At 37.1% G+C, this 27,488-nt stretch overlaps 1 protein-coding gene across 2 annotated transcripts in view; it reads left to right on the top strand.

Annotated features, from left to right (window-relative positions):
• Nucleotides 1-1,982: 1,982 nt before the first annotated feature.
• The window catches only part of LOC115213008, a 54,222-nt gene continuing 28,716 nt past the window's right edge, over nucleotides 1,983-27,488 (top strand). Inside the window, exons 1-5 of one of the 2 annotated variants that reach the window (XM_029781905.2) lie at nucleotides 1,983-2,246; nucleotides 16,939-17,038; nucleotides 17,243-17,386; nucleotides 19,005-19,112; nucleotides 22,731-22,868. In XM_029781905.2, the coding sequence (XP_029637765.1) occupies nucleotides 2,236-2,246; nucleotides 16,939-17,038; nucleotides 17,243-17,386; nucleotides 19,005-19,112; nucleotides 22,731-22,868 (501 nt within the window). In that variant the 5' untranslated portion in view covers nucleotides 1,983-2,235. Of the gene's footprint in view, nucleotides 2,247-2,447; nucleotides 2,715-16,938; nucleotides 17,039-17,242; nucleotides 17,387-19,004; nucleotides 19,113-22,730; nucleotides 22,869-27,488 lie in introns of those variants that run through there. The other variant, XM_036503890.1, reaches the window with a different exon arrangement.

Raw genomic sequence — 27,488 nt, forward strand, 5'->3', positions numbered from 1 at the left:
TATCTTAGAATTTCGACTTCTAACATAGTCACAAAGCTATACATTTTGTGGGAAGGTATAGTAGGTAGCGATATTCTTCACTACTTCAGGACGTGACGACTCTGCCTGACACGAGTCCCGAGCTCAGCTGGCTCCGGCTGACAGTACCCAGGGTTACAGAAAGTTGACAACCTTCAAAGAAATCTGGAGTGGAGCCCCGTAGGCGGTTTAGTGTTCAACTCAACACTCTTCCGGCAGCTCCTACAACCAAGCTGGTGCCAAACGTAATGCTCTGCACTCCTTTGGACTACGTCAGCAAGGTCGAGAGAGGAATCCTGACGATTGGGCTACCCGGGATTTTCTTACATTTAGCCCAGGTCTGCGCAAAACTAAAGAGGAAACTGGAGAGGATATGAAATGTAAAAACCAAACTGGATTAGTTTATGCGCAACTCCATTGTCTCCCGAGATAAAAGGATGCCAACATCAATAGTAGATTAAATCAAACAAAGTATTAGGTTGAAACTTTATTTTACATTACACCCCTTCCCTACACAAAAGGATGAAAAGTAAAGGTCATTTCGGTTGAACTCAACCCCAGAAGGTAAGAGCCGAAACTAAATTCAGCAAGGTATTTTGTTCGATAGTAACGATTCTGACTTTTCACCCTTTTTGCCTGTCCAAAGCATTTTCATAAGTCTGTCCTAAATGTCCACACTTGTCTTCAGACATTTTGTTACCCTTTGTTTCATATGCTCAGAGTAGTACAAAGCTTTCTTTTCGTAAGTCACAAGTTACTCTGGTGGTTGGAAAAAAAAAAGAGGGTGGGGAATGTGTATCATATATGGTGCATGGACGATTAGATAAATATGTTCTGTGTATCACAATTTGATACGCAGAACAGGTCATCCCAAATATTTGTGGCATGTCTTGCTGCTACATCATCTACTACGCTAATAAATCTCAGAATATTAAAATTTGGTTTAAATATCTTGTAAATTGAATTACAGATACGACCCAGGATAAGTTCCTATACGAACGACGAATATGACCCCAGTAGAATTTTAATTCTGAACATGAAAGGCTGCGAGTAAATACCGCAATGCTCTAACGAGAGGTTCTCAATCATTAAAATAAGAATCTCTGAATCCCTTTGGTTACTATTTTATTCTGATGGACACCCATAGCCGTTTAATGTTTACAAACTAGTTTTATAGAAACTTCTTCCAAAATTCCTATTTTGTTTTCCACACATTAACAAGTGTAGGTTGAACTATGTAAAATGTTAGAGAAACCTAAATGTCTCTTGCAATACATACTAATACATATACCTAAAGCGGATTTTTTTCCAGAGGCCTTTGAAACATTATTGCGAATCCCCAACATACTGTTTTGCTGCGTAGACTCCCAAAAATTTTATATGGACACTCAGGGGCCATATGGACTCTGGTTGAGAACCACTGATACTCTAACGTTCCAGCCATCCTACTGCTTTTAAGACAATAGGTCCTCCCACTGGATTCGAACCACGAACCTGTTGCATTCCCGGTGATCGCACAACTGACTACATCAGTAGTTCTCGATTACTTTTTTTGTCTATGGATCACTTTAATTCGTATTTTACTCAACAGGTGTGATCCTCGTAGTCATTCGATGTCTGAAAACTCTTACATTTTTATAATTAAACATTATTAGGAATTGCAAAAAAAAAAAAAAAGTCAAAATATTGTAGAAATATAACCAATTTATTGCATATGAATTAGAACAAAATATTATATAGACCCCAGTTGGGGACCACTGAAATACATCAATAAATCTTTTGCCTTCAAAATACAAATTTGTAAAACTGTAATACTAGTACGAGCCAGGGTAAATTGTTAAACTACCTCTTGTTGCCACTTATCCGTTGAAAATCATTTCCTTTATTGTTACCAAGCTGCGGTTAAAAAAAAAATTATTGTAACCAATGTGTTATACAGCAGGCGATTTGGACGAGCAAAACGTCTGGATTATTTCCCGTTGTTAAATAAATAGTTTTTAGCACATTGAGTTACTTTTTATACCTCTGTACTCCACCCACTCCAACGATAATGAATATATGCCCGTATATAACTTTGTGTGTGTATGTGTCTAGAGAAAAGAACAACATAATACAGACACTATCTGCCCGCAAGCTAGTTGTCATGTGCATATTACACGCTTCTATTCCTGTTAATTACACTTTGCACGAATCCAGTGCTCCACTGTCAGCGAAACAATGTTAAGTGGGTGAGTTACTTGTAATTATTTCGAGGTTATCAATGTTATTTTATTTCCGTTTGTTTTAATTCTATACCTGTCAATTATTCTCCTTGTATGTGTGATGTATAAATGTGTGTGTGTCTGCGTCTATTTGTTTTCATCTGCCTACTATAATAAACGAGAGACAGTGGCAAAACCTATTTACTTGAATTACATAGTGTATGTAAACTTAAAAGCATTATTTCAGATCTAGTTAGTTCAACTAATTAAGCCAAATGATGCTGCTGCTTCTTTTTTGTTTTTGTTAATGACTAAGACCGCACCGACTTGTTACTTTTAATCAAACATTACGTCTCGCTGAAGCTAGTAAAACTTAACGTACCTGAAAATGTAAACAGGAGCTATTTCCTCTTTCGCTTCAATTATGACTACTTGGACAGCTTTACATAGTCCTGGGACCTCTAGGAAGTCTCATAACCGACGCATGCGACACAGGTCTGTATCGAGAGCATACATGTTTTAACTCAGATGATTTAAAATTCTTTGAACTTAGTTTTAAGTTTACTTTCTCTGAATGTGTGTTATATGGATCTTAGTTCTCCTCAATTGAAACTAACCTGTCGTTAAACAACAACAACTCATTTTGCTCCAACAAATTACTACGAATAGTTCTGGCAAGTTTCCTGTTATACTGGTTGTAAATACATTCTGCTATTCATTGAATCTGAATCACTAATTATGTGTTCAAATCCTACCGCTGTCCACTTTATTTTCGTCTATCTTTACGTTCTGGGTTCGAATTCCTCCGCGGTTGACTTAACCTTTCATACTTTCGAAGTCGATAATATAAATACCAGTTGAGCGCTGACGTCGATGTAAACGACTAGCCTTTCTCCCCTAAAATTTCAGGCCTTGTGCCCATAGCTATACTAGTAATATTATGAACCTTAAGCATCGAATTATCTCCCATTACATAAATGACCCGTACCTAGTTTGTTTTGGACATTATTATTATTCCTCCGAGGTCGACTCTGCTTTTCATTCTTTCGGGGTCGATAAAATAAGTACCAGTTGAACATTGGGGTCGATATAATCGTCTCGTTCTCTCCCCTTAAATTGCTGCTCTTGTGGCAAATTTTGAAACCTTTATTATTTGGCAGGGAAAGCACGCTAGACAAGATGCTTAGTGGTGTTTCGCTCGTTGCTACGTTGAGTTCAAATTCCGCCGAGGTCGACTTTGCCATTCGTCCTTTCGAGATCGATAAAATAAGTACCAGTTGAACATTGGTGTCGATGTGATCGACTCATCCCCACCTCATCCAAGCTGCCCTTGTGGCAAAAAAACTTGAAATGATAATTATCATTATTAAGGCAGTGAGCTGGCAGAATCTTTAACACGCTGGACAAAATGCTTAGCGGTATTTCGCACGTCGCTACGTTCCGAGTTCAAATTCCGCCGGGGTCGACTTTGCGGGGTTTCTTTCAGGGTCGATAACATAAAATCGACTCATCCCCTTCCACCAAAATTGCTAACCCTTTGGCCAAATTTGAAGCCATTATTATTATTTATGTTGTTGATGCTAATGTGTTTTTGTCCCTTATACAGTTGTTGCTGTGATACTGTTGATATTATTTCATTTTTGTTGTTGTTGTTATTTAACCCCAAGCTAGGTCAGACCAGTCAGTCCTAGTCCAACAGACCCTTAGTTAAAAAGCTGTCCTGTTGAGGCAATCCTCTTAATTAGGAGTATGTAGCATTATATTCATTACCAATGTTTCCATTCATTTTACATGGATGCAGGGTGTTATGAAAAATTGATTTGGCTGCTATTTCCAGAAGATTGAACGACTACCTTGTAGAAGCTCCTATGTTGTCACCTGCTGTTTCTGTTGTTGATACTGTCTACACCTGAGTTCTTAATCTAGTGATTCAGCAGATTTACCTGAGCTGAAGGCCAAGGTAAATTGCTGTGCTAATTGTATTAAAAGTAGCTTAATCCCTTCACTACTCTCTCTTTCTGTCTGTCTCTCACATATGCACATACAAGTATTATTAAAACCAATAAGGGACCTCCATGTAGTCATTCGGCTGGCTAGAAATAGTTGCAAAGTCTCCCTCAAAGTGCACCCTTGTTTGAATGAAGACACATTAGACAATGTCAACCTTGATGTGCTAGGTCATGCTGCATTGCACGAGTGTGAATTGCCCCCTAGATGCTTGATGGCTACTTAATTTTATCCTCTTCTGTAGAGTGAAAGGCAAAGTCTATCACAGTGAGATTTGAATTCATAATTACAGCATTAATGTACATAGTCGCTTGTTTTGTTCCATATTCTATTATAATATAATTTTTCTTTCAAACTTATTAAATTTCAATTTTTCTGGTTAAAAATAAAGAGTAAAAACAAAAGAAATTAGTAAATAAATATAATTAAGAGGTACACGCATTTATTCAGTAATACACAGATTATACATAAAACCATCTTAACAGCATTAGACTTCATTAGGTTGTCCACTGATTGTTGAAAGGTTTCGAATTATAAGAGAGCTGATTAGAAAGGAAACAAGAAATTGTTGTTCATCCTTCTCCAGACATAATCTTGTATAGAATATAACTATTGAATGATTACCAGATGCAGTCATGATTCACCAGAAGGACCCCCTTGCTTCGCATTGAGCAGAGGCCATCGACAACATTTTTCTGTTGTTCTTGACTTTGTGCTGTTTTTTCTGCTTCTCTCTAGTTGGATTCCTGCCTTTCTCTTTTGGACTTTGCTGCACCACATCATATGTTTTCCTAAGGGAAGACTTCTCCGAGGATTGGCCTGCAAAAGCCCTATGATGGTGCTACATAAGAGCACTCATGCTGGTGCCATGTAAAAAGCACCCAGCACACTGAGTAAAGTTATTGGCATTAGGAAGGGCATCCAGCTGAAAAACAAACAAGCCAAATCAAACTGAAATCTGGTGCAGCTGTCCTGTTTGCCAGCTCTGGTCAAATCATCCAACCCATGCCAGCATGGAAAACAGACATTAAAGGATGATGGTAATGGTGATGATCCAGCTGAAGAAACCATACCAGCATAAAAAATGGAGCACAGTGCAGTCCTCTAGCTGTAGAACCATCCAACCATCCAAAGAATGTAAAATGATGACAATGATGATCCGGAGACTTGAAGTTACTCATTGTTATGGACATATATATATATATATGTTATCTCAAACATCACAGAGAGAACTTACTGGTCAAAACTAGATGCCACAATTATTTTCATGATGGTCATCACTGGATTGTATTTGATTATAGGTCTTTTTTCTCAGTCAGGTTTTCTGAGAATAAACAATAACAACCTAGAAGAGAGTATTTAGTCTCATGTGGAACATAGTGTGGATCCACAGATGGTGAAATGTCTTGTTAAATGATGAAACAATAGTTGTCAGACTTGATTGGGTTGTTCACTATTATTGTTAAGAGCTTTAGTATTATAGAGAGTTGAAGAGAAACAAGAAAACCTGTTGTTCATGCTTTTCCAGACATAATCTTGTATAGAGTGTATTATAGTACAATTGCCAATTGTAGTCTTCATTCACCAAAAGAACCTCTATATGGTCACCTAATCTGTTTGTTACAAATAACAGCCAAATTTCTCTAACCCTTTTGATATCAACCTGCTTCAAACTGCTCTTGTTTCTATGATAGAATTTTACTGTTTCAAAGCGATTTAAATTAAATCTTTCCTTCAAAATTCCTTGTTAATTTATGTTCCAAACTCCAGCTTAATAATGACAAAATTGTTTTAATAAATTCTTCTTTTCAAAATTAATTGGAACAAAAGCTGCGTATTTCAATTGGAATCTTGTAATGAAAGGGTTAAATCATACCCTTAAATAAATGGATTTATACATGGGATAGCATAGTCCTACATACACTGAAAGAAGAAAGATGGTTGTTATAGGTAGAACACTATTGATCATAGGTCAGCTAGATTAGGTCAGTCCTTGGGCTAAAGAAAAGAGCATATGTGAAGGCCTATTTAATATCTGTTGCATATTAATGTGCTTGAAACATATTTGGTCTTGCAGCAAAATAGTATTTTTGGCAAACTGTGGTACAAGAAAAGATGCATTGGATTATGTGGTCCCTGAATTCCCTGCACATAGGATAAATATGAAATACCGTAAATCCTCAATTATAATTCGCATTTTTTTCCCAAAATTTAAAGGTCAAAATCCCTAGTGTGTACTATATATGAGGTTAAAAATGAAAAATATTTTCTAAGCAATCTCCGAGTCTCTATTTACTGTCCGGCAATGTTTATTCAAACGCATTTTGTGATGTCAGGCAGGAAAAGCCCTTAAGCTAAGCCTGAAAGCAATGAAATCATAAAAGAATCATCCATAACTTGCAGTAAGCAACATTAATTAAAATAAAAGTATTCAGAATACAGAATAACATATAACAAAAACAATTTGCAAACATATTTACATTCTCATATAACAGTTTAGAACATCACCATTATTGTATAACGCATGCACGGAAGTGTTTGTTCAACTAGGTGCTGCTGGCTTAATTACGCACGACTGAAGTTAGAGAAGGGATGCGTATTATACACAAGGTTTAGGTTTTTCAGAGGTACAACCCCCTAAAAATCCCCTGCATATTATACTAAAGGGCGGACTATATTCGAGGATTTATGGTAGTCACAGCTGGAATGTCTTTGATCATAGGTCTATTCACTCAGGACTAATCTTGTACTAAACGGCAACAACTAAATGGTTTTCTTTCGGCTAATGATTCAGATGTTATTGTGTGCAGTAGCAGTACTTTGATATTTAAATATGTGAGCAATACTCCAAGATAGATCACACTTGAACATTATAAAGAGTTAAAGCAACAAATCAGGATTGGATAATTCTTTGGTTCTGAATTAGAATCTTAGTCGTTGCAGTGTAATTTTAAATTCCCATATTGTAAGTGTATGTTCACCATGATAGATCACCAGGAATTATAAAGCCTGGGACATGTAGTGAATTTGAAAGTTTCAGATATGTTCATGCAGAGAAAGAGATAATGTGAAGTTGCTTCTGTGATATGTATCCTGTTTGTGTTTGTGTAGCTGTCAAAATAAACTTGGTTGGTATGTCTATATTGGAGAATGTTTTTAAAGTGTTGAGAAAGCAGTGCATATCTAACAGGAATGTTTAGATTGCTTGTAGATGACACTTGTGTTTAGAAGTTAAGAAGTTAGGGTGCTATATGTTGACATAGAATTTTATGATGTTAGTGGTGACAGTGAGAAGTTGTCAATGTACAGAAGGAAGATATATTAAAATTACTATGGGAAATACACTAAAGCCTTGAAGTTGTGGATCCTCCATAGTTTCAATTAAGTTGTTTGATCAACCAAACTATTTACACATTAAATCAACATGTAAATGGCTAAGTATTCCAGAGACACATGTACCTTTATTTAACATAATTCTAGGGTCAAATCAGTATGATACAATGTAATGCTACTGGGTCTTTGAATTAAAAGTATAATCCTTGAGACAGGCTCCTATACAGTTTCTATTTAACCAATTTTACTCACAAGACATTGGTTAGTCTGCATCTATGGTAAAAGACATTTGTCCAAAATCTCTTCTAAAACAGATACTTGCTTATTTAATTTTTTTATTTTTTATAAAAACTGAACATTAAGTAATTAATATTCTAAGATGAATAATCTGAAAATGAATTATCAGATCTGCTTTCCAAGTTTAGGATTCAAAGCAACAATGATAAAGGTGAAATAATGCAATGTATAATGGTCATCATTTTAACATCTACTTTTCCATGCTTGCACAGGTTGGGTGGAATTGTTTTTCAGATGGATTTTCTACAGTTGGATGCTCTTCCCATCACTAACTTTCACCTGTTTCCAAATAGGGTAATATTTCCCCATTACCAGAAATGTTTTCATGGAAGATTAGGAATGAAGGTGGCAATTGTTTACAACTATCACATAATTTCAAAGCAAGGAGATAGTAACACACACACACCTGATGGGCTTCTTCAGTTTCCATCAGCCATATCCACTCACAAGACTTGGGTTGGCCTTGCTGTGGTATTGAACCCAGAACCATGTGGTTGGGAAGCAGCCTTGCTTGCACCTATTTGAGAGATATATGATGATATGATGTACAATTATTCCTCAATAATTACTTATATTTAAAAAATTCTCCTTAGAGAAGCCAAACAGGAAATACCCCATTTAAATTTACAACAATTGAAATATAATAGAAAATAGTATTTTGTTTGTGAAAAATGTACCATTTTTAAACAAATGGTATCTTACATTGTTAATCCTTGACTCAACGTGTGTGTGTGTGTGTAATGCTCATGATGAGCCTCATGATTCATTCAATGTATTTACAACTATTCTTATAGAAAGTTAATGAGTGTACTCGTACTTACTTTTATTATAGTATATAATAGAAATATTATAGAAATACAAATAGTAATAATAATATTTATAATAATGAATGCAAAAAAAAGTCCATCAAGCTTGTTCTTTTAATTGCTTTTTTTTTGAAATCCTAAACAATGTAAGTTAGCTTTATCTTTCATTGGGGATTACGATAAAACAAACTTCAAACAGTACACATTCTAATTAACTGGCAATTTTTGTTCTGCATTTGTAAAGAACACTAACCTTTTTGATACCACCCATCCCAAGGTTGCCCTAATTCTGAGGAATACTCTTCCTGTTTTAAAATGATCTGAACTAAAACCTTCCATCAAGATTTCATGTTCATTTATGTACCAAACATCAGCTTAATAATAATGAAGTTGTTTTGCTAAATTCCTCGTAATTTTAATAATTAAAACAACGGCAGTGTACTTCAACCAAAATATGGTAACAAAAGAGTGGAGAGACAGGTATATTGCACTATTCTGGTATTATTTGTTGCTTGTATTTATTGAGTGGCATTTCTTGTTTGTTTTCTGAAATCTTGGAGTATACTTCCATTTTCCTTTTATCCGAATGAAATTATGTCTGTGAGTGTATGTCTGCATGCATATATGTGTGTGTATGTGTGAAGGCAGATGTATGTATTTATTTGTATTTATTGAGCATTTGATCTGAAAGAGTTTAAGGAGTTAGTTAATGGTTCACTATACATAAGTTGATGCCAAAAATCAAGCAATGTTTCGTACCGTATCAACTGATTTTGTTAGAAATATACATATTGACTGTGTGGTTGAAAAGTTTACTTCACAACCATGTGGTTATGAGTTCAATCCAACTGTGTGAAACCTTGGACAAGGCTTCTACTACAACCTCATGGTGTGACCGAAATCTTGTGAAGAGTAAATTTGATAGACAGAAACTGAAAGAAGTCCATTGGGTTTGTGTGTATGTGAGTATGTATGTTTGTATGTATGTGTTTGAAGAACATTGAACATTTCTAACAGCATAAACTTTGGACAATAAGGATTTGATGGAATGACTACATTACCAATAAAAAGGTTCTGCTCTAGGCCAGACTGATCAGCATTGAAGCTACCATAGCATGACACCACCTTCACTGGTTGGAGCACGTCATATACATACCTCAAATACACCTCCCTCCATCAATTCCTCTGTGTGGAGTTGGTCTCAGGCGCCAGACCACACAGCACCCCCAAATTTCATTTCTGAGACCAGCTCAAGACCACACTCCTTTGCTGCTCCATTGATCCAAATACCGGGAAGACAATTGCCAAGGACTGCCCAAAGTGGCACCATGTCATCATCAGGGGAATAGGCCAGATGGAAAATAACAGATGTCACAAGGCAGAGATCAGATGTCAAAGACACAAAGAGGGACTTGCACTCCCTTGTTCCCTGTCAAGTCTCCTCTGCGATAAATGCCCCACTGGCTCTTCTATAACACCTCACGCACTAGCAATCTTCACACCCATCAGGATGAGGAAACTCAATCATTCTCTACAGATTAAATACTCGGATACGGGTTAATGCCGATGACGACAATGTGTTTGCATGTAACCTTGTCTTATGTGATGACTCTAAACAATCATTATCATCATTAACATGCATGTGATGTTGTTTCTGTCCAGTCTTCCATAGAAAAACATGTCTGGTACAAGGAAATAGCACCTTGCTTGGAAACAGGAAAGGAATGGTTTCAAGAAGGGCATCCAGTCTTATAAAATCTGCCTTGACAAATTCCATCCGACACACACAAGTTTAAACAATGATGATGATGATAGGGTGGTGGTGGTGATGATGATGATGGTGATACATCTTTATTCTCATCACCATAGTAGAAAGGACTTCCTTTGGTCACAAATGACCTTGGGATTGCACCTAGAAATTTACCTGCCAAGGCACAAGTCTGGGCAAGGTTGTTTATGAAAGACCAGCAGTCACCCATGCATACCAACATCCCCTCTCCATGCCACCAATGTTGTCCAAGGGAAAGGCAAAAGCTGATACAGCTTGGCACCAGTGATGGTGCAACTTATTTCTACAGATCAATGAACTGGAGCAACATGAAATAATGTGTCAGCTCAAGAGCACTACAAACAGCCCAATCCAGGAATCAAACACACTACCTCATGGTTGTGAACCTGATGCTCTAACTACTGAGCCATACACCTTCACTGTAGTAATCATTGTTATAATTACCCAAATTCTCATCAACATTGTTATATTTTATCTAAGTGTTCTTATTATATTTTTAAATGTTAAGAGGTCAACTCTTTATTCACTAACTTTATCTCGTTTCTCTCTACTTCAGCTCTTATCTATTCCTTTGAATAATTCCTACAATTATTGTTGTATTTGTATCGCCACCACCACGACACAATGAAAATTACTTTCCATACTACTATATTAAACCTGTCTAATTTTAAAATTTCAAGATTCACTGCTTTAAATGTATTGATGTATTTTAATGCTTGAAGACACTGCACTCCACCATATATACACATATATATGATCACACAAATGAGCTGAAGTTCACTTTAGCTGTTTTAGATGTGTTTTTTTTTTATTGATTATCAAATCAATTACATCCTGTTAAAAAAATCTTTTTTGTTTTTTTTTTCCAAGCAAATTAAAATCCAAGATTTAACATTTAGGAGTTTTCACATAAAGCATAGCATGTGTTTTGACTCCCTCACAACGGTGCTGGTTGGGAGAGTATAAGATGATAATGATATGTGTAGAAAGTAAAAGGAACTATATATATATAATATATATATATATATATATATATATATATATATATATATATATATTAGAAGTTAATTATGTGACCAGTGGCCTTGCATCCATAAAGCATTTAGCCTTATAGATGGCTCTTGGACCCTAATGGCTACAGTTATATTACCACTTTTTAAAATAGAGATAGAGGTTATAATTCCTTGACCATTAGGGTCCGGTGAGCCATCTCTAAGATTAAGTGCTTTATGGATACAAAACCATTGGTCACCCTATGACTGGCCCTAAGCACTTAAAAGGTTTTGGTGCCCTCAAGTATATGTAAATGATTCAAAATGTAAACAAAAATAATTCGAAATGTAAATAATAAACCATAAAACAAATCTTTTTCTTTGAAAGTGAAACAAAATTCACAGTAATATGGAAAATAATGTTTATTTTTGTTTGCTTCCATTTTATTTATATTTGAAAAGTTTACTCCTTTGGGTTTTTTTTTTATTGCAAAGTGCTTCATGATATCGTTAAAATTAATTTTACATAAAACATCTGCTTCTATACTTAGTAGAGATAAGACATTACGAATATCATTTTAGCAAGTTTAAAGTGATTTCTTTCTTGCCATAAACCATTATCATTTCTGTGGTGCCAATCCCTAGCATGTCCTTATTTTGATTAATGGGTTAAACTAGCACTGACTGGCCATATAATTAACTTCCTATAAATATATTACTGTTTTAATGTTTAGAGTATGCTCCTTTTTTGGATATATGATCTACTGATGATATCTTTATATATATAAAACTGAGAATGTCTGTCTGTCTGTGTGTTTCCCAAAAACTTGAGAACTACACAACCAATTTCATTCAAATTTTACACATGCCTTACTTAGGGTCCATGTAGTTTCATGGGCAAAAAAAAAATGTTCAACTTCTTGCCTAGAGCGAGCCCATAGCAATGTCATATCTTCTCCACTATTTCAGTATTACGTGTTAAAAGTGAAACAAAAATATTTCTTTATTTTATGTCAGATGCTTTCACTTTAGCAATAAAAATAATAATAACAATTGAATTATATGTAGTAAGTAATAATTAAAATCAAACTAAAGTATAATATAATCATAACATACAAAAGTAAAAATAGCAATTGGTATAAAATTGCATCAATGATTTGAACTTAAATAAGTGGTTTCACATGAATAGGAATAAATTTAAAATAAAATTAGCATGCAGAAATGGAATAGTCTAGATGGATAATAAAAAATTATATTAAAGAAAAGACTATTGTCTATAAAGTATACAGTATAGAGAAAAAAGAAGAGCTAATAATTCCAGTCTGTTATATATTTTGAGTATTGTTATCACTAGCGATATCAAGATATAACTTTGTATTTTGCATTTTATGTGTAGATGTATATATATAGATGTGCATGTAATATGTACACATATATATACACATATACATGCACTAGCACTATGACCCGGCAACGACGGGTCTTTAATGCTAGTATATATATATAAGTGCAGGAGTGGCTGTGTGGTATGTAGCTTGCTTACCAACCACATAGTTCTGGGTTCAGTCCCACTGCGTGGCACCTTGGGCAACTGTCTTCTACTATAGCCTTGGGCCGACCAAAGCCTTGAGTAGATTTGGTAGATGGAAACTGAAAGAAGCCTGTCGTATATATATATATATATGTATGTATACGTTTGTATGTCTGTATTTGTCCCACCACCATCGCTTGACAACCGATGTTGGTGTCTTTACGTGCCCATAACTTAGTGGTTCAGCAAAAGAGACCAATAGATTGAGTACTAGGCTTACAAAGAGTAAGTCCTGGGGTCAGTTTGTTTGACTAAAGGCAGTGCTTCAGCATGGCCACAGTCAAATAACAAACAAATAAAAGAATATATATATAGACTCCATGGCATCTTATTGGAATGTAATACATTATTCTTATATTTAGAAAATTATTAATCAGTCACATATTTGGTTATCTTCATAAAAACCTTGTCTATTTGGCATTGTGTGTCATTTTCTGACAGCTGGTGCCCACAGCTGATCTAATTCTTTATCTCTTTTAGTACTTTTACATCTGTAAAATTATTGGTTCTGCTGTAACCACATGATAACTATTAACTACATCCGTCAATCTATATTGGGTTTTTCCTCCCTGTGCCTTGTACTTGCGTTTATGTATTTGTTTTGTAAGATTCCTGATATGAAATCACGTGTTGAAACAGATATTGCTATACTTGCACTCTATACATGGTTTTCACTTCAGCTTTATTATTCTTATTTTACTGTCCTTTGCTGGAAACCTTTCATCACACATTCTGTGTCCTCCTCAGTGACATTCCATCTCACATGTCTCTTCCTGTTCTGTTAAATCCATTCTGTCTTTCTAAGGTGTGTATCCTTATCTGCGTTTGAGTGTTTGTGTGTGTGTGTGTATGTGTGGAGTATTGATTTAAAAATAGGTCCGGGTATAGTATTATGTTGTGAACAAGTTCACTTGGCAATCACATATTTTTGTGTTCAGTCTAATTGCTGTACATTAGGTAAAATATCTTCTAATGCCCTTGGTCAACCAATGTAAGTGAAACTTCTGTATATTTAAGAAGCTTGCTTCTCTACCATATCATTCAGGTTCAGTCCCATTGTGCAGCACTTTAGACTAGTGTTTTTTTGTATAGATCCACGCCAACCAATGCCTTATGAGTGGATTTAGTAGACAGAAACTAAAAAAGGCAGTGAGCTGGCAGAAATGTTAGAACGCCGGACGAAATGGATAGCGGTATTTCGTCTGTTTTTACGTTCTGAGTTCAAATTCCGCCAAGGTCGAGTTTGCCTTTCATGCTTTCGGGGTCGATTAAATAAGTACCAGTTATGCACTGGGGTCGATATAATCGATTTAATCTGTTTGTCTGTCCTTGTTTGTCCCCTCTGTGTGTAGCCCCTTGTGGGCAATAAAGAAATAAGAAACTAAAAAGATAATCATTGTGTGTGTATGTGTGCATGTATGTGTGTGTGCATGTATATGTGTGTTTGTTTGCATCTGCAAAGTGCAGCTGGCATCAAACCATCTGGACACTTTGTGCATTGATGCTGTGTGGAATAAGCAAAACTCTTTTCTCTTTCTCTTTTACTTGTTTCAGTCATTTAACTGCGGCCATGCTGGAGCACCGCCTTTAATCGAGCAACTCGACCCCGGGACTTATTCTTTGTAAGCCCAGTACTTATTCTATCGGTCTCTTTTTTGCCGAACCGCTAAGTGACGGGGACGTAAACACACCAGCATCGGTTGTCAAGCGATGCTAGGGGGACAGACACACAAACACACACACATATATATATATATATACGACAGGCTTCTTTCAGTTTCTGTCTACCAAATCCACTCACAAGGCATTGGTCGGCCCGGGGCTATAGCAGAAGACACTTGCCCAAGATGCCACGCAGTGGACTGAACCCGGAACCATGTGGTTGGTTAGCAAGCTACTTACCACACAGCCACTCCTGCGCCTATTTACTCAAAAAGCAAAAAAGATTTGCATCAGTAAAACAATGGCTGAAAAACAATTCTTTAAACAACATTCTCTTTTAATTCTTGCAAGCATGGAAAAAATGGACATAAAACAAATAAACAAACTTAATAAGTAGCAGAATTGTAATAAGCTCCTTCATACATTTTGGGGCCTCAAAGATTAGTTGGGGGAAAGAAGGAAATTATCCTCTGATGGAGCAACTAGCCCACATGCTTACTACAGAAACTGCTCTGCAAAACAAACCCAAGGGCTGGTGATGTGGTGATGGTCAAGGTACTACACTGTGGGATTGAACCCAGAACCAATGTGGTTGAGATGTGAACTTCTGAACCATACAGCCATGCCATTACTAAGTCATATAAAACAACAACAACAACAGAAAAAGGCACTGCTCTATGTGGTTCAGCTCTTTGTTACACAACACATGGCATCAGGGCCAACCATTGACTTGTAAGTGAATTTGATTGATGGAAACTGCATAGAGGCCCATTATGTATGCATGCATAGTGTGTGTCTCACTGTCTTACAACCAGTGTAGATTTGGTTACATTCCCAAAACAAAGCAGTTCAACACAAAAGAGATGAATAGAATAAGTAATAAGTATAAAATAAGTTCTGGATGTGGTTTGATTGACTAATTCTTTCAAGGCAGTGTCCACAGCATGGCCACAGATCAATGACTAATATAAATAAATAAATAATTATGTTTGGTGTATGTATAGATTATTTCTATCTTTAAAACATATATTATATTTTAGTGTATTTATGTATCATAAATGATTTTCTATAAACAAATTTGTGACAAAAAGAAGTCATAGACTGGTCTTAACACTTTTGATACCAGCCAGCCTTATATAATAGAAACCTTAGTTATGTGATACAAATGTCTTGTTTTAAAGTAATCTCGATTATTATAATTTCATGTTGATTTTTGCTCCAAATTCCCAGATGAACTCCACCCTCCAAAAATGCAGCGAGATGGCAGAATCATTAGCACACTAGGCATTTCATAGGCACACTTAGTGGCATTTCATTTATCCTTAAGGTCTGAGTTCAAATACTAATAAGGTCAACTTTGCCTTTCATCCTTTCAGGGTCAATAAAATAAGTACCAGTCGAGCACTGGGGTCAATGTAATTGATGTAACCCCTCCATGAACTTGCTGGCCATATGCCAAAATTTCAAATAACACCCTAATTTTTGGGACTTAAAATTTGGAAAAAATGTTTTGTAAGGGATTATAATACTATCCATTTATAAGAAACTCCCATAGTTTTTTAACCTAATTTTTGACCAAAAAAAGGGTTCCTTATACACATTAAAATACGGTAATTTATGCTCCAAACACTAGCTTAACAATGACAAAGTTATTTCCCTAAATTCTTCATTATTTCCAAACTTAGCTGAAACTGAGGTGGCATATTTCAACAGAAATATGGTAACAAAAGGATCAATCAGCATACAGATCCGTGTGGTTAAGTGGCTTGCTTACCAGTCACATGGTTCCAGATTTAGTCCCACTGCATGGCACCTTGAGCAAGTGTCTTCTACTATAGCCTCGGGCCAACCAAAGCATTGTGAGTAGATTTGGTAGACAGAAACTGAAAGAAGCTCATCGTGTGCATGTGTGTATATATATATATATATATATATATATATGGGTGTGTGTGTATGCGTGTCTGTGTTTGTCCCCCCAACATCCTGACAACCGATGCAGGTGTGCTTACATCCCTGTAACTTAGCAGTTTGGCAAAAGAGACTGATAGAATAAGTACTAGGCTTACAAAGAATAAGTCCAGTGGTCAATTTGCTCGACTAAAGGTGGTGCTCCAGCATGGCCGCAGTCAAATGGCTGAAACAAGTAAAAGAATAAATGAATGTAAGATAGCTGAAATTATGAAAGATTTGCATCTTTTTATTTGACATTATTCAAGATTCTTAAATATTTGTTCTATTTCAGGACTCTAACAGACACACGTGTCATTCTCTATGACCTGACTGTTCTAAAAGATGAAGGAGATGACCCAAAGAATGCTATATTATATTACTATCCAGAAACGGTTTGTTGTGTTTTTTTTTGCCGATTCGTCTCCCTTGTTTGTTAGACTGTGTTAAAATGGCATAAGCTAATGTCTTGTTCACACTGCATAAGTATTTCTAATTGTATTTTTGATGTTCGCTACATTCAGTAATTTATTTGTTAAATATTTTACATATTGATGGACGTAGTAATGGGAGATAACTCCATTTGATCTGATTTGTAGATAGATGAAACAGAACTTTGTAACATATTTGGTCAATTGATGGGAATGATTAATATCCATGAAAATTACTTGAACTCGCCTCCACGTTCAATTTACCTTTATCGAGGAATGTATGTGTTCAAGCATTTCAAAGAATATCGGTTGGTATGTTGTTTTCTATTCTATGTATGTATGTCATGTAAATGTCAGCCATAAAATCGTAGTCGTGGCAATGTAAAAAGCACCCATTACACTCTGAGTGGTTGATGTTCAGAAGGGCATCCAGCTATAGAAACCTTGCCAAATCAGACTGGAATCTGGTGCAGCCCTCCGGCTTACCAGTTCCTGTCAAACCGTCTAATCCATGCCAGTATGGAAAGTAGATGTTAAATGATGATGATGATTAAAATTGTCAGTGGAATTAATGTCTTGTATATTTCATTGGTTAATTAAGGTGTTTGACTTCTAATACAAGAATTTGTGTTTCAAACCCTACCTAATTCTTGGTGCAATTGGTTCTCGATCATTTTTTGCTTACGAACACCTTTGATTCCTATTTTACTCTACTGGACTCCCATAGACATTCTCTGTTCAAAAAGCATCCCGTTATATTTTTATAATTAAATATTTATGGAATTGTATAAAAAAAATTGTTGAAAGATTTTGTGTATTGTAGAAGTATAACCAATTTATTGCACATAAATTTTAACAGCAAAACCTTATGTGCTCCTCTAAGGGTCATGTGGACCCTGGTGGAAAAAAACAGTTTTAGACAATGAAAATTTCTATAGCTATGCTTTATAGTCTTGGAGATATTTTTTCCTTGGAAATTAAAGCCTATATTTAATGTAAGAAGGCAAAAGAATAATATATGCAATGTAGGCATAGGAGTGGCTGTGTGGTAAGTAGCTTGCTTACGAACTACATGGTTCTGGGTTCAGTCCCACTGCGTGGCACCTTAGGCAAATGTCTTCTGCTATAGCCTCGGGCCAACCAAAGCCTTGTGAGTGGATTTGGCAGATGGAAACTGAAAGAAGCCCATTTTATATATGTATTTGTGTGTATATATTTATGTGTCTGTGTTTGTCCCCCCAACATCGCTTGACAACCGATGCTGGTGTGTTTATGTCCCTCTAACTTAGCGGTTCAGCAAAAGAGACTGATAGAATAGGTGCTAGGCTTACAAAGAATAAGTCCTGGGGTTGATTTGCTTGATTAAAAGCAGTGCTCCAGCATGGCCACAGTCAAATGACTGAAACAAGTAAAAGAGTAACAGTTTTCTGCTAAAAAAAAATATCCCAGAAAATGCTGGATTTACTCATAAATCTGTGTTTTAACCAAATCTGAATGTTTTAAAAATGATATTTTGTATCATTAAATCAGAGTCTCAAATGGGTTTGGTATCAAAGGATGTCTCTTCCTTTTGTACTTATAATGTTTTTCTGAATTGCAACAAATTTATCTTTGATTTCTTTTTTCCTGTTTAATGACAGTATACCTACTTCACGCATGCACACTCCCCCCCTCTCTCTCTCGCTCTCTTGAATATAGGCAAAAGTTGAGTATTTTTCATCCTTTTACTTGCTTCAGTCATTAGACTGCAGCCATAAGAATTTTAGTCAGAGGGATTGACCTCAGTACTTATTACTTTCCAAGCCCACTATTTATTCTCTGTCTCTTTTGCTGAACCACTAAGTTTTTTTTGTTTCAAATATGAACTTTATTGTTTTCCATTTCAGTGTAAATTTCTTATTTGTATAAACTGTTTTAATTTTTTTGTTAGGTCCTTGGAAGTACTCAAAGTCAGAATGAATCTGCTCTGTTATATCAACTTCAGTTATTGTATGAAGTGTTCTGCTTACTACAGGGAAACCTAAAAGATGTGAAAAAGGTACAGTTTGAAATTTTTAAATGCAAATTTGATGTGGGTCAATCGTCATTGAATTAAACATGCCGGTTTGAAGTTAGGCCTGTGATTTCAGGGGAAGGGAGTCAATTAGGGAATTCAGAGGAAGGGAGCACTGGGGTCTATTGCATCAACCCCAGTGCTCAACTGTTACTTATTTTATCAACCCTATAATGATGAAAGGCAAAGTCAACACCAATGGTATTTGAATTTAGAATGTAAAGTTGTAAGAAATGTCACTAAGCTGGAGTGGCTGTGTGGTCAGAAGCTTGCTTCCCAACCACATGGTTCTGGGTTTAGTCCCACTGTGTGGAACCTTGGGCAATTGTCTTCTACAAAGCCTTGTGAGTGCGTTTAGTAGACAGAAACTGAAAAAAGCCTGTCATATATATATATGTAATATGTGTATGTATTTGTGTGTATGTGTTTGTCCCCCCACCATTGCTTGGCAACTGATGTTGGTGTGTTTACATCCCCGTAACTTAGTGGTTCAGCAAAATGGACCAACATGGTAATAATTCTGCCAGCTCACCATATTGGTTTCAAGAGGATGGGGTAAGTCAATTAGACTGACCCCAGTACGCAACTGGTGCTTAGTTTATTGACCTCGAGAGGATGAATGACCCCCACCAGCATTTGAACTCAGAATACGAAGTTGTAAGAAATGCCACAAAGCACAAGTCTATCAGCTTGCCAGCTTCAATTGAATTAGAAATATTTATCAAAGACATTCCCATTATGAGCATCTTATCTTTTTTTTTCTGTCTTTTACAGCCCTTACGTATCTAGGACTACATTCTCTGCTTTGTCTAATTTCTAGTGATTGCATAAAAGCTTTGTGGCATTCTAGAGGTTTCAAATGAAGGAATATCATCATCATCATCATAGTCATTGTCATCATTTAACCTTCACTTTTCTATGTTTGCTTAGATCAAACAAGTGGGCAGAGATGCTCTTCCTGTCACCAACATTCACCTGTTTCTGAGCAATGTAATATATCCCCCTGGCCAGACACGCTTTACAGCGAAGACTGGAAACAAACAACCTTGCTTGTTTACAACTACCGTGTGAGGTTTAAACCATGGCACACCCACCACCCACACATACATACATACATACATACATACAAGCATGTCTAGATATGCAACTATATACATGAGCATGCATACATATAACAAAACATGCGAATCTACACATATACATACATAAGTATCCTGTTGACATCGAAATTTCAGTGAAGGAGCCTTGACTCTGTTAGAAGCTGGCTCTTTCTCTGTTGGCAAGGAATTTTGAAATAAAACTGAATAATGACACACACACACACGTATTCTTTTAGTCATTTTGACTGCAGTCATACTGGAGCACTGCCTTTAGTCGAGCAAATCGACCCCAGGATATATTCTTTGTAAGCCTAGTACTTTTCTAGTGACCACCCTATGTATCTCACTTGCTGTGGTGCAGTTATCTCCCCTGTCAGTACATACTGTGCTTTTTGTGGCTATAAGGGTCTTTGACTCATGTTTCTAGCAATGTAGGTGCTACCCTACACCCTCAGTCACTATTAGTGACAATTGAATTTTTCCTTTTTGGTTTTATATTGCATTTAACCACCTTTGTTATTTATTACACACACACACAAATCTTTTCAGTTCCTGTCTACCAAATCCATTTAGAAGGATTTGATCAGCCCTAGGCTACATGTGGGACTGAACTCAAGACAATATGGTTGCAAAGTAACCTTCCTAACCACACAGCTATGCCTACACCCTTGTATATCTACTCAACAGTCTTTCCACACACACACACACACACGTATATATTAGAGACATTATCTAAAGTATATATCAGTAACATTGCTGATTTTTATGTCTTTAATTCCTGCTGCAAGCAAATGACTTCATCTTTACTCAATGTTGAATATTTGTAGCTGTTTGACAGCTGCTGTTGTTGTTTCTAATTCTTGTTAACTTTACCCAAACTGATATATAGCAGGCATCATCAATCAAAAAGAACTGTCTAATGACCATTTCTAAATGAGGCTGCTTCATATTTATTGTGTTTACACTGTCCTGAGAAAACAGATTAAGATGTTTTTTGAAGAAAATACAGCTGCAACTTTTGACTATGTGCAATATCACATTTGCAGACTAACACACTTCATCACCATCATCATTTGAACTTAGATTACAAAGAGCCAAAATAAATGCTGAAAGATATTTGTTTAACACTCTTTGTTTCAATGACTTGTAGGTGTGTGGTATTTCATTATATAACCATAATATACTATAAAGTATATTAAACGTTTTTTATAAGACAATATCACATTCTATTGTGTTAGCAGTGTGCTTTACTCTTTTATTTGTTTCAGTCATTTGACTGCAGCCATGCTGGAGCACTGCCTTTAGTTGGACAAATTGACCCCAGGACTTATTTTTTGTAAGCCTAGTACTTATTCTATTGGGTCTTTTTTGCTGAACTGCTAAGTTACGGGGACCAGCATTGGTTGTCAAGCAATGGTGGGTGAGACAAATACAGACACACAAACATACACACCCCAACACATATACATATATATACAACGGTCTTCTTTCAGTTTCCATCTACCAAAATCCACTCACAAGGCTATGGTCAACCCGAGGCTATAGTAGAAGACACTTACCGAAGGTGTCACACCGTGGGACTGAACCCAGAACTATGTGGTTGGTAAGCTAGCTACTTACCACACAGCTGCCCCTGTGCCTACATTATTAAGATTTTCTATATAGCCATTCTATAGAAATTATAGCTGGCACTGATTTTTGCTACAGCATCTCATATACGAAATGTGGAAGTGCATAGAAATTTGCTTGTATGCAAATTTCATACTTTTTTGCTAAGTATTTATGCATTCAACTGAGTAACCAATGCTCAAATTTCTCTTGATAAAAAGATAGATTTCATTTTGAAACCTTGTGTATGCACAGTTTATGCTTTGTGTGTTACTTGTAAAATGTGTGTGCATCATCATCATTGTTTAATGTCCATTTTCCATGCTGGCATGGCTTGGATGGTTTGACAGGAGCTGACCAGCCGGAGAGATGTCCAGATGTCTCTTGTGGCATGGTTTCTACAGCTGGATGCCTATCCTAACACCAACCGCTTTACAGAGCGTGCTGGGTGCTTTTTATTTACCACCAGCACATGTACAAAAAAGCAACCTTGAGGGAACACTGCTCACAATTCCACCTATAATTGCCAGGCACTGTCTTCGGTATCATTAAAGTTAGCAAATTTGATACAAATAAATTAAGTTGAAGTTATGTCTCTTCTTTCTAATAAAGTTGAACCCTTAACTGCTCTTTTTATATTTATCTTTTTCCTTCTTTTTCTGATCTTTGAATGATCAAATATTAAAAAAAATTATTTTGAATTATATCAAGTTTGCTTGGAAACATGCTTATATTTTCAAACAATATCAAAGGCTAAAAATATGACTATTTTTACTTGAAACATTATTATTAATAGTAAATATTAATAAATCATTATTTAATAGTAATTATTACTAAAAATGTTACTATTAATACTATTTTCCATTTTTCTTTTTAACATTATTTTTTTTCATAGAATATCACTGGCAGAGATCACGAGGATTTCTTGAATAAGCTGAAATGTGTTTTTGACAGTTATTTACCATTATGTTTCCAATATGATAGTGTTATTGAACATTCTTTTCGGACCATTCCATCATTCAAGATCCCTAAAGTAAGTAATGTTTTATAAGCTAGTGATTAAAATTCTGGAATCATTATTTTGCATAGAAAATTGCTGAAACTAATACACTTTTTCTCAATTTTCAGTGGATAAATATTTGCATTAAGTAAAATTTTTAAATTAAAAATGTGAATTATTTTAACATTAGAATAAATATAATGAAATAATTCTTTTATATTGAAAAATTCAATATCTATAGGTGCAGGTGTGGCTGTGTGGTAAGATGTTTGCTTTCCAACCACATTGTTCCTGATTTAGTCCCACTGTGTGGCACCTTGACAAATTTCTTCTACTGTAGCCTCAGGTTGACCAGAGCCTTGTGAGTGGATTTGGAAGACACAAATGAAAAAAACCCATCATATATATAGTGTATGTATTTTCTCTCCACCACTGCTTGCCAACCAGTGTTGGTATGTTTATATACCCTTAATTTAACAGTTTGTCAAAAGAAACCTATAGAATAAGTACAAGACTTATATATATAGAACAATCTTACTTAGAAATGAATGTGTGCGTTTAGTCATATATAAATAAATAAATAAAACATATGCATATATACATACATATATGTACGTACCTACCTCTACATGTATATATACATGCATATATGGGTACAGGACACCAAAAAAAACGTCGAACACAATGAGAAACGAAAACATAAACACATGTTTTCGTTTCTCATTGTGTTTGACGTTTTTTTGGTGTCCTGTACCCATATATGCATGTATATATACATGTAGAGGTAGGTACGTACATATATGTATATATGCATATGTTTTATTTATTTATTTATATATGTATATATATATATATATATGATGGGGCACTTGCTTTTACTACTAGTGAAAAGAAAGAGGCTTGGAGAAGCCATTATGAAAGACTGCTGAATGAGGAGAATGAATGGGAGGAGGAGAGCCTGCCAAATGTTGACCCAGTAGAGGGACCAGCTACCCGAATAGACAGCTCCCTTGTAGATAAGGCAATTAAGGATATGAAACCAGGCAAAGCCCCTGGCCTATCAGGAATCACTGCTGAGATGCTTAAAACAGCTGGCTATGTGGGCTATGCCATAGTCACCCGCATTGTAAACCAGGTAGTTCACAATGGAGTCATACCCAATGACTGGTGCAGCAGCACCATAGTCAACTGCTACAAGGGTAAGGGTGATGCTCTAGATAGAAATAACTACAGAGGTATCAAACTGTTGGACCAGGTGATGAAGGTCTCAGAGAAGGTCATAACCAATCTCATTAGGGAGAGAATTTGTTTAGATGAAATGCAGTTCGGTTTTGTACCAGGTAGAAGCACCACTGATGCTATATTCCTGGTCCGACAACTGCAGGAGAAGTACCTAGCTAAAGATAAACCCCTCTACATAGCTTTTGTAGACTTGGAGAAAGCCTTTGACAGGGTTCCCCGTTCCCTTATCTGGTGGTCGATGCGGAAACTGGAGATTGAAGAATGGCTAATAAGGGCTGTACAGGCTCTATACAGAGAGGCTGTCAGCAAGGTTAGGATTGGCAACGAATATAGTGAAGAATTCCGGGTAGAAGTAGGTGTGCACCAGGGCTCAGCCCTCAGTCCCCTTTTATTCATCATAGTCCTTCAGGCAATAACAGAGGAATTCAAAACGGGATGCCCCTGGGAGCTCCTCTATGCCGATGACCTAGCTCTCATAGCAGAATCACTACCGGAACTAGAAGAGAAATTTCGGGTGTGGAAGCAAGGGTTGGAATCAAAGGGCCTTAGAATAAATGTAGCAAAGACCAAAGTATTAGTAAGCAGCAAGAGGTACTCAGCACACATCCCCTCGGGTAGGTGGCCCTGCTCAACCCGTAGGAAAGGTACAGGTAGAAACTCCATAAGATGCACCCAATGTAAGTTATGGACACATAAGAGGTGCAGCAACATTAAAGGGAAATTAACAGATAAGATAGCTTTCATGTGCGGCAGATGCACAGGGACAATAGACACAACAGACACTCAGAAAACAGATTCCATCACACTCCAGGGAGAGAAACTAGAAGTAGTTGATAGTTTCCGCTACCTGGGTGACCAAGTTAGTAGCGGAGGTGGATGCACAGAGAGTATCACCACTAGAATACGAATAGCCTGGGCAAAGTTCAGAAAGCTCCTACCCCTACTGGCAACAAAAGGTCTCTCCCTCAGAGCAAAAGGTAGATTGTATGATGCATGTGTGCGAACTGCCATGCTTCATGGTAATGAAACATGGGCTGTGACTGCAGAAGACATGCGTAGACTTGAAAGAAATGAAGCTAGCATGATCCGCTGGATGTGTAGTGTCAGTGTGCACGCAAAACAGAGTGTAAGTATCCTGAGAGAAATGCTGGATATAAGAAGCATCAGATGTGGTGTGCAAGAGCGACGCTTGCGATGGTATGGTCATGTGCTGCGGATGGATGAAGAGAGATGTGTGAAGAAGTGCCACTCCCAAACAGTTGAAGGTATCAGGGGGAGAGGTAGACCCAGGAAGACATGGGATGAGGTGGTCAAGCATGACCTCAGAGCATTGGGCCTCACTGAGGCAATGGCGAAGGACCGAGATCTCTGGAGATATGCTGTGACTACAAAGACCCGGGCTGCTTTCTGCAGCAATTCCACATACCCCCTACCCATTCTAAGTACCCCGGATCCCCAAAGTACCCCGATCCCCAAAGTACCCCAGACCTCGTTGCCCCCGTGCCGCTGACACGTTAAAATGCTCGAACCGATCGTGGCGATGCCGGACCCTCCGGCCCCTGTGCAGGTGGCACGTAAAAAGCACCCAATCCACTCATGGAGTGGTTGGCGTTAGGAAGGGCATCCAGCCGTAGAAACTCTGCCAGATTCAGACTGGAGCCTGGAGCGGCCCCTGGCTTCCCAGACCCGGTCGAACCGTCCAACCCGTGCTAGCGCGGAAAGCGGACGTTAAACGATGATGATGATGATGATGATGATATAAATTAGTGGGGTCAATTTGTTTTGACTAAAATTCTACCATTTGCCTATGTGGTACCCTAGCATGGCTGCAGTCCAATGACTGGAACAAGTAAAAGACAAAAGACGTAAATGAAATATCATTATTTAATGACCCTTTTTCTCATGCTGGCATGGGCTGGACAGATCAACAGGTGTTGCCAAGCCAAACAGATACCCCACACTTTAATGCCTGCTTTGGCATGTTTTATATGGCTGGATGCACTACCTGATGCCAACCAATTTATAGAATTTATTGGGTGCTTTTTATGTGGCACCAGCATCGGTGAGGTCACCAAGAAACTTGCAAGACAAGACCCTTCACATGAAGGGAGTGTTGTATTGAGGTAGGAGGCTTTGTACCAGGTAAGAGGTTAAAATATGATAGCAAGAAAGAAGCTGGTGTCTTGTTGTAGAAGAGATACATAGCTACCCCAGTTGGGAAAGAGGGAAGATGGTGATGAAACTGTGTGATAGCAAGAAACATTAATGTATTGTTTAGTCAATAAGCTTTTAAAATGTATACTTTGATTTCTGAAAAAGCAGATAGCTGAAATGATAAGATTAATGAGCTTATTTTTGATTTTGTGATGTGTCTATAGACAGTTTCTTAATAAAATAGGCGCAGGAGTGGCTGTGTGGTAAGTAGCTTACTAACCAACCACATGGTTCCGGGTTCAGTCCCACTGCGTGGCATCTTGGGCAAGTGTCTTCTGCTATAGCCCCGGGCCGACCAATGCCTTGTGAGTGGATTTGGTAGACGGAAACTGAAAGAAGCCTGTCGTATATATGTATATATATATATATATATATGTGTGTGTGTTTGTGTGTCTGTGTTTGTCCCCCTAGCATCGCTTGACAACCGATGCTGGTGTGTTTACGTCCCCGTCACTTAGCGGTTCGGCAAAAAAGAGACCGATAGAATAAGTACTGGGCTTACAAAGAATAAGTCCCGGGGTCGAGTTGCTCGATTAAAGGCGGTGCTCCAGCATGGCCGCAGTCAAATGACTGAAACAAGTAAAAGAGAAAAGAGAAAGAGAAAGAGAGTCCCAGTAAGATAAAGGATGAAGATCCTCTCTGAGTCATATAAACTCATAGAGCTTGTTTTCTGGTTTCCATGGTGCATGTATTTTACTCCCTGGATGGGACACCAGTTTGTTCGAAGAAATACTCATTTTTGCCAACTGTGTGAACTGGAGCAATGTAAAATGTAGTGTTTTGCTCTGGAACACAATGCATCACCTGGTCCAGGAATCAAAACCACAATCTTCGGAACATGAGTACAACCACTTAGTGAAGCACCTCCTTGCTCAATCCCATTAAATTTTGAAATATAAAATAAGCAATATAACATTTCGTTGTCAAAATAGAACATCTTTTTAACTCATTAAGTCCATGGAAATGAATAGCAATGGAAATAGCTTTGTCAAAATTAGAATATCTGATGTTGGTGCTAAGAGCACCATTCGAGCATGATCGTTGCCAGAGCAGCTAACTGGCTTCCATGCCGGTGGCATGTAAAAGCACCATTCGAGCGTGATCGTTACCAGCGTCGCCTTACTGACACTTGTGCCGGTGGCATGTGTAAAAGCATTCGAGCGAGGTCGTTGCCAGTACTGCCGGTGTCACGTAAAA

The sequence above is a fragment of the Octopus sinensis genome, linkage group LG6, assembly GCF_006345805.1.
Source record: "Octopus sinensis linkage group LG6, ASM634580v1, whole genome shotgun sequence".
Taxonomy (NCBI): Eukaryota; Metazoa; Mollusca; class Cephalopoda; order Octopoda; family Octopodidae; genus Octopus; species Octopus sinensis.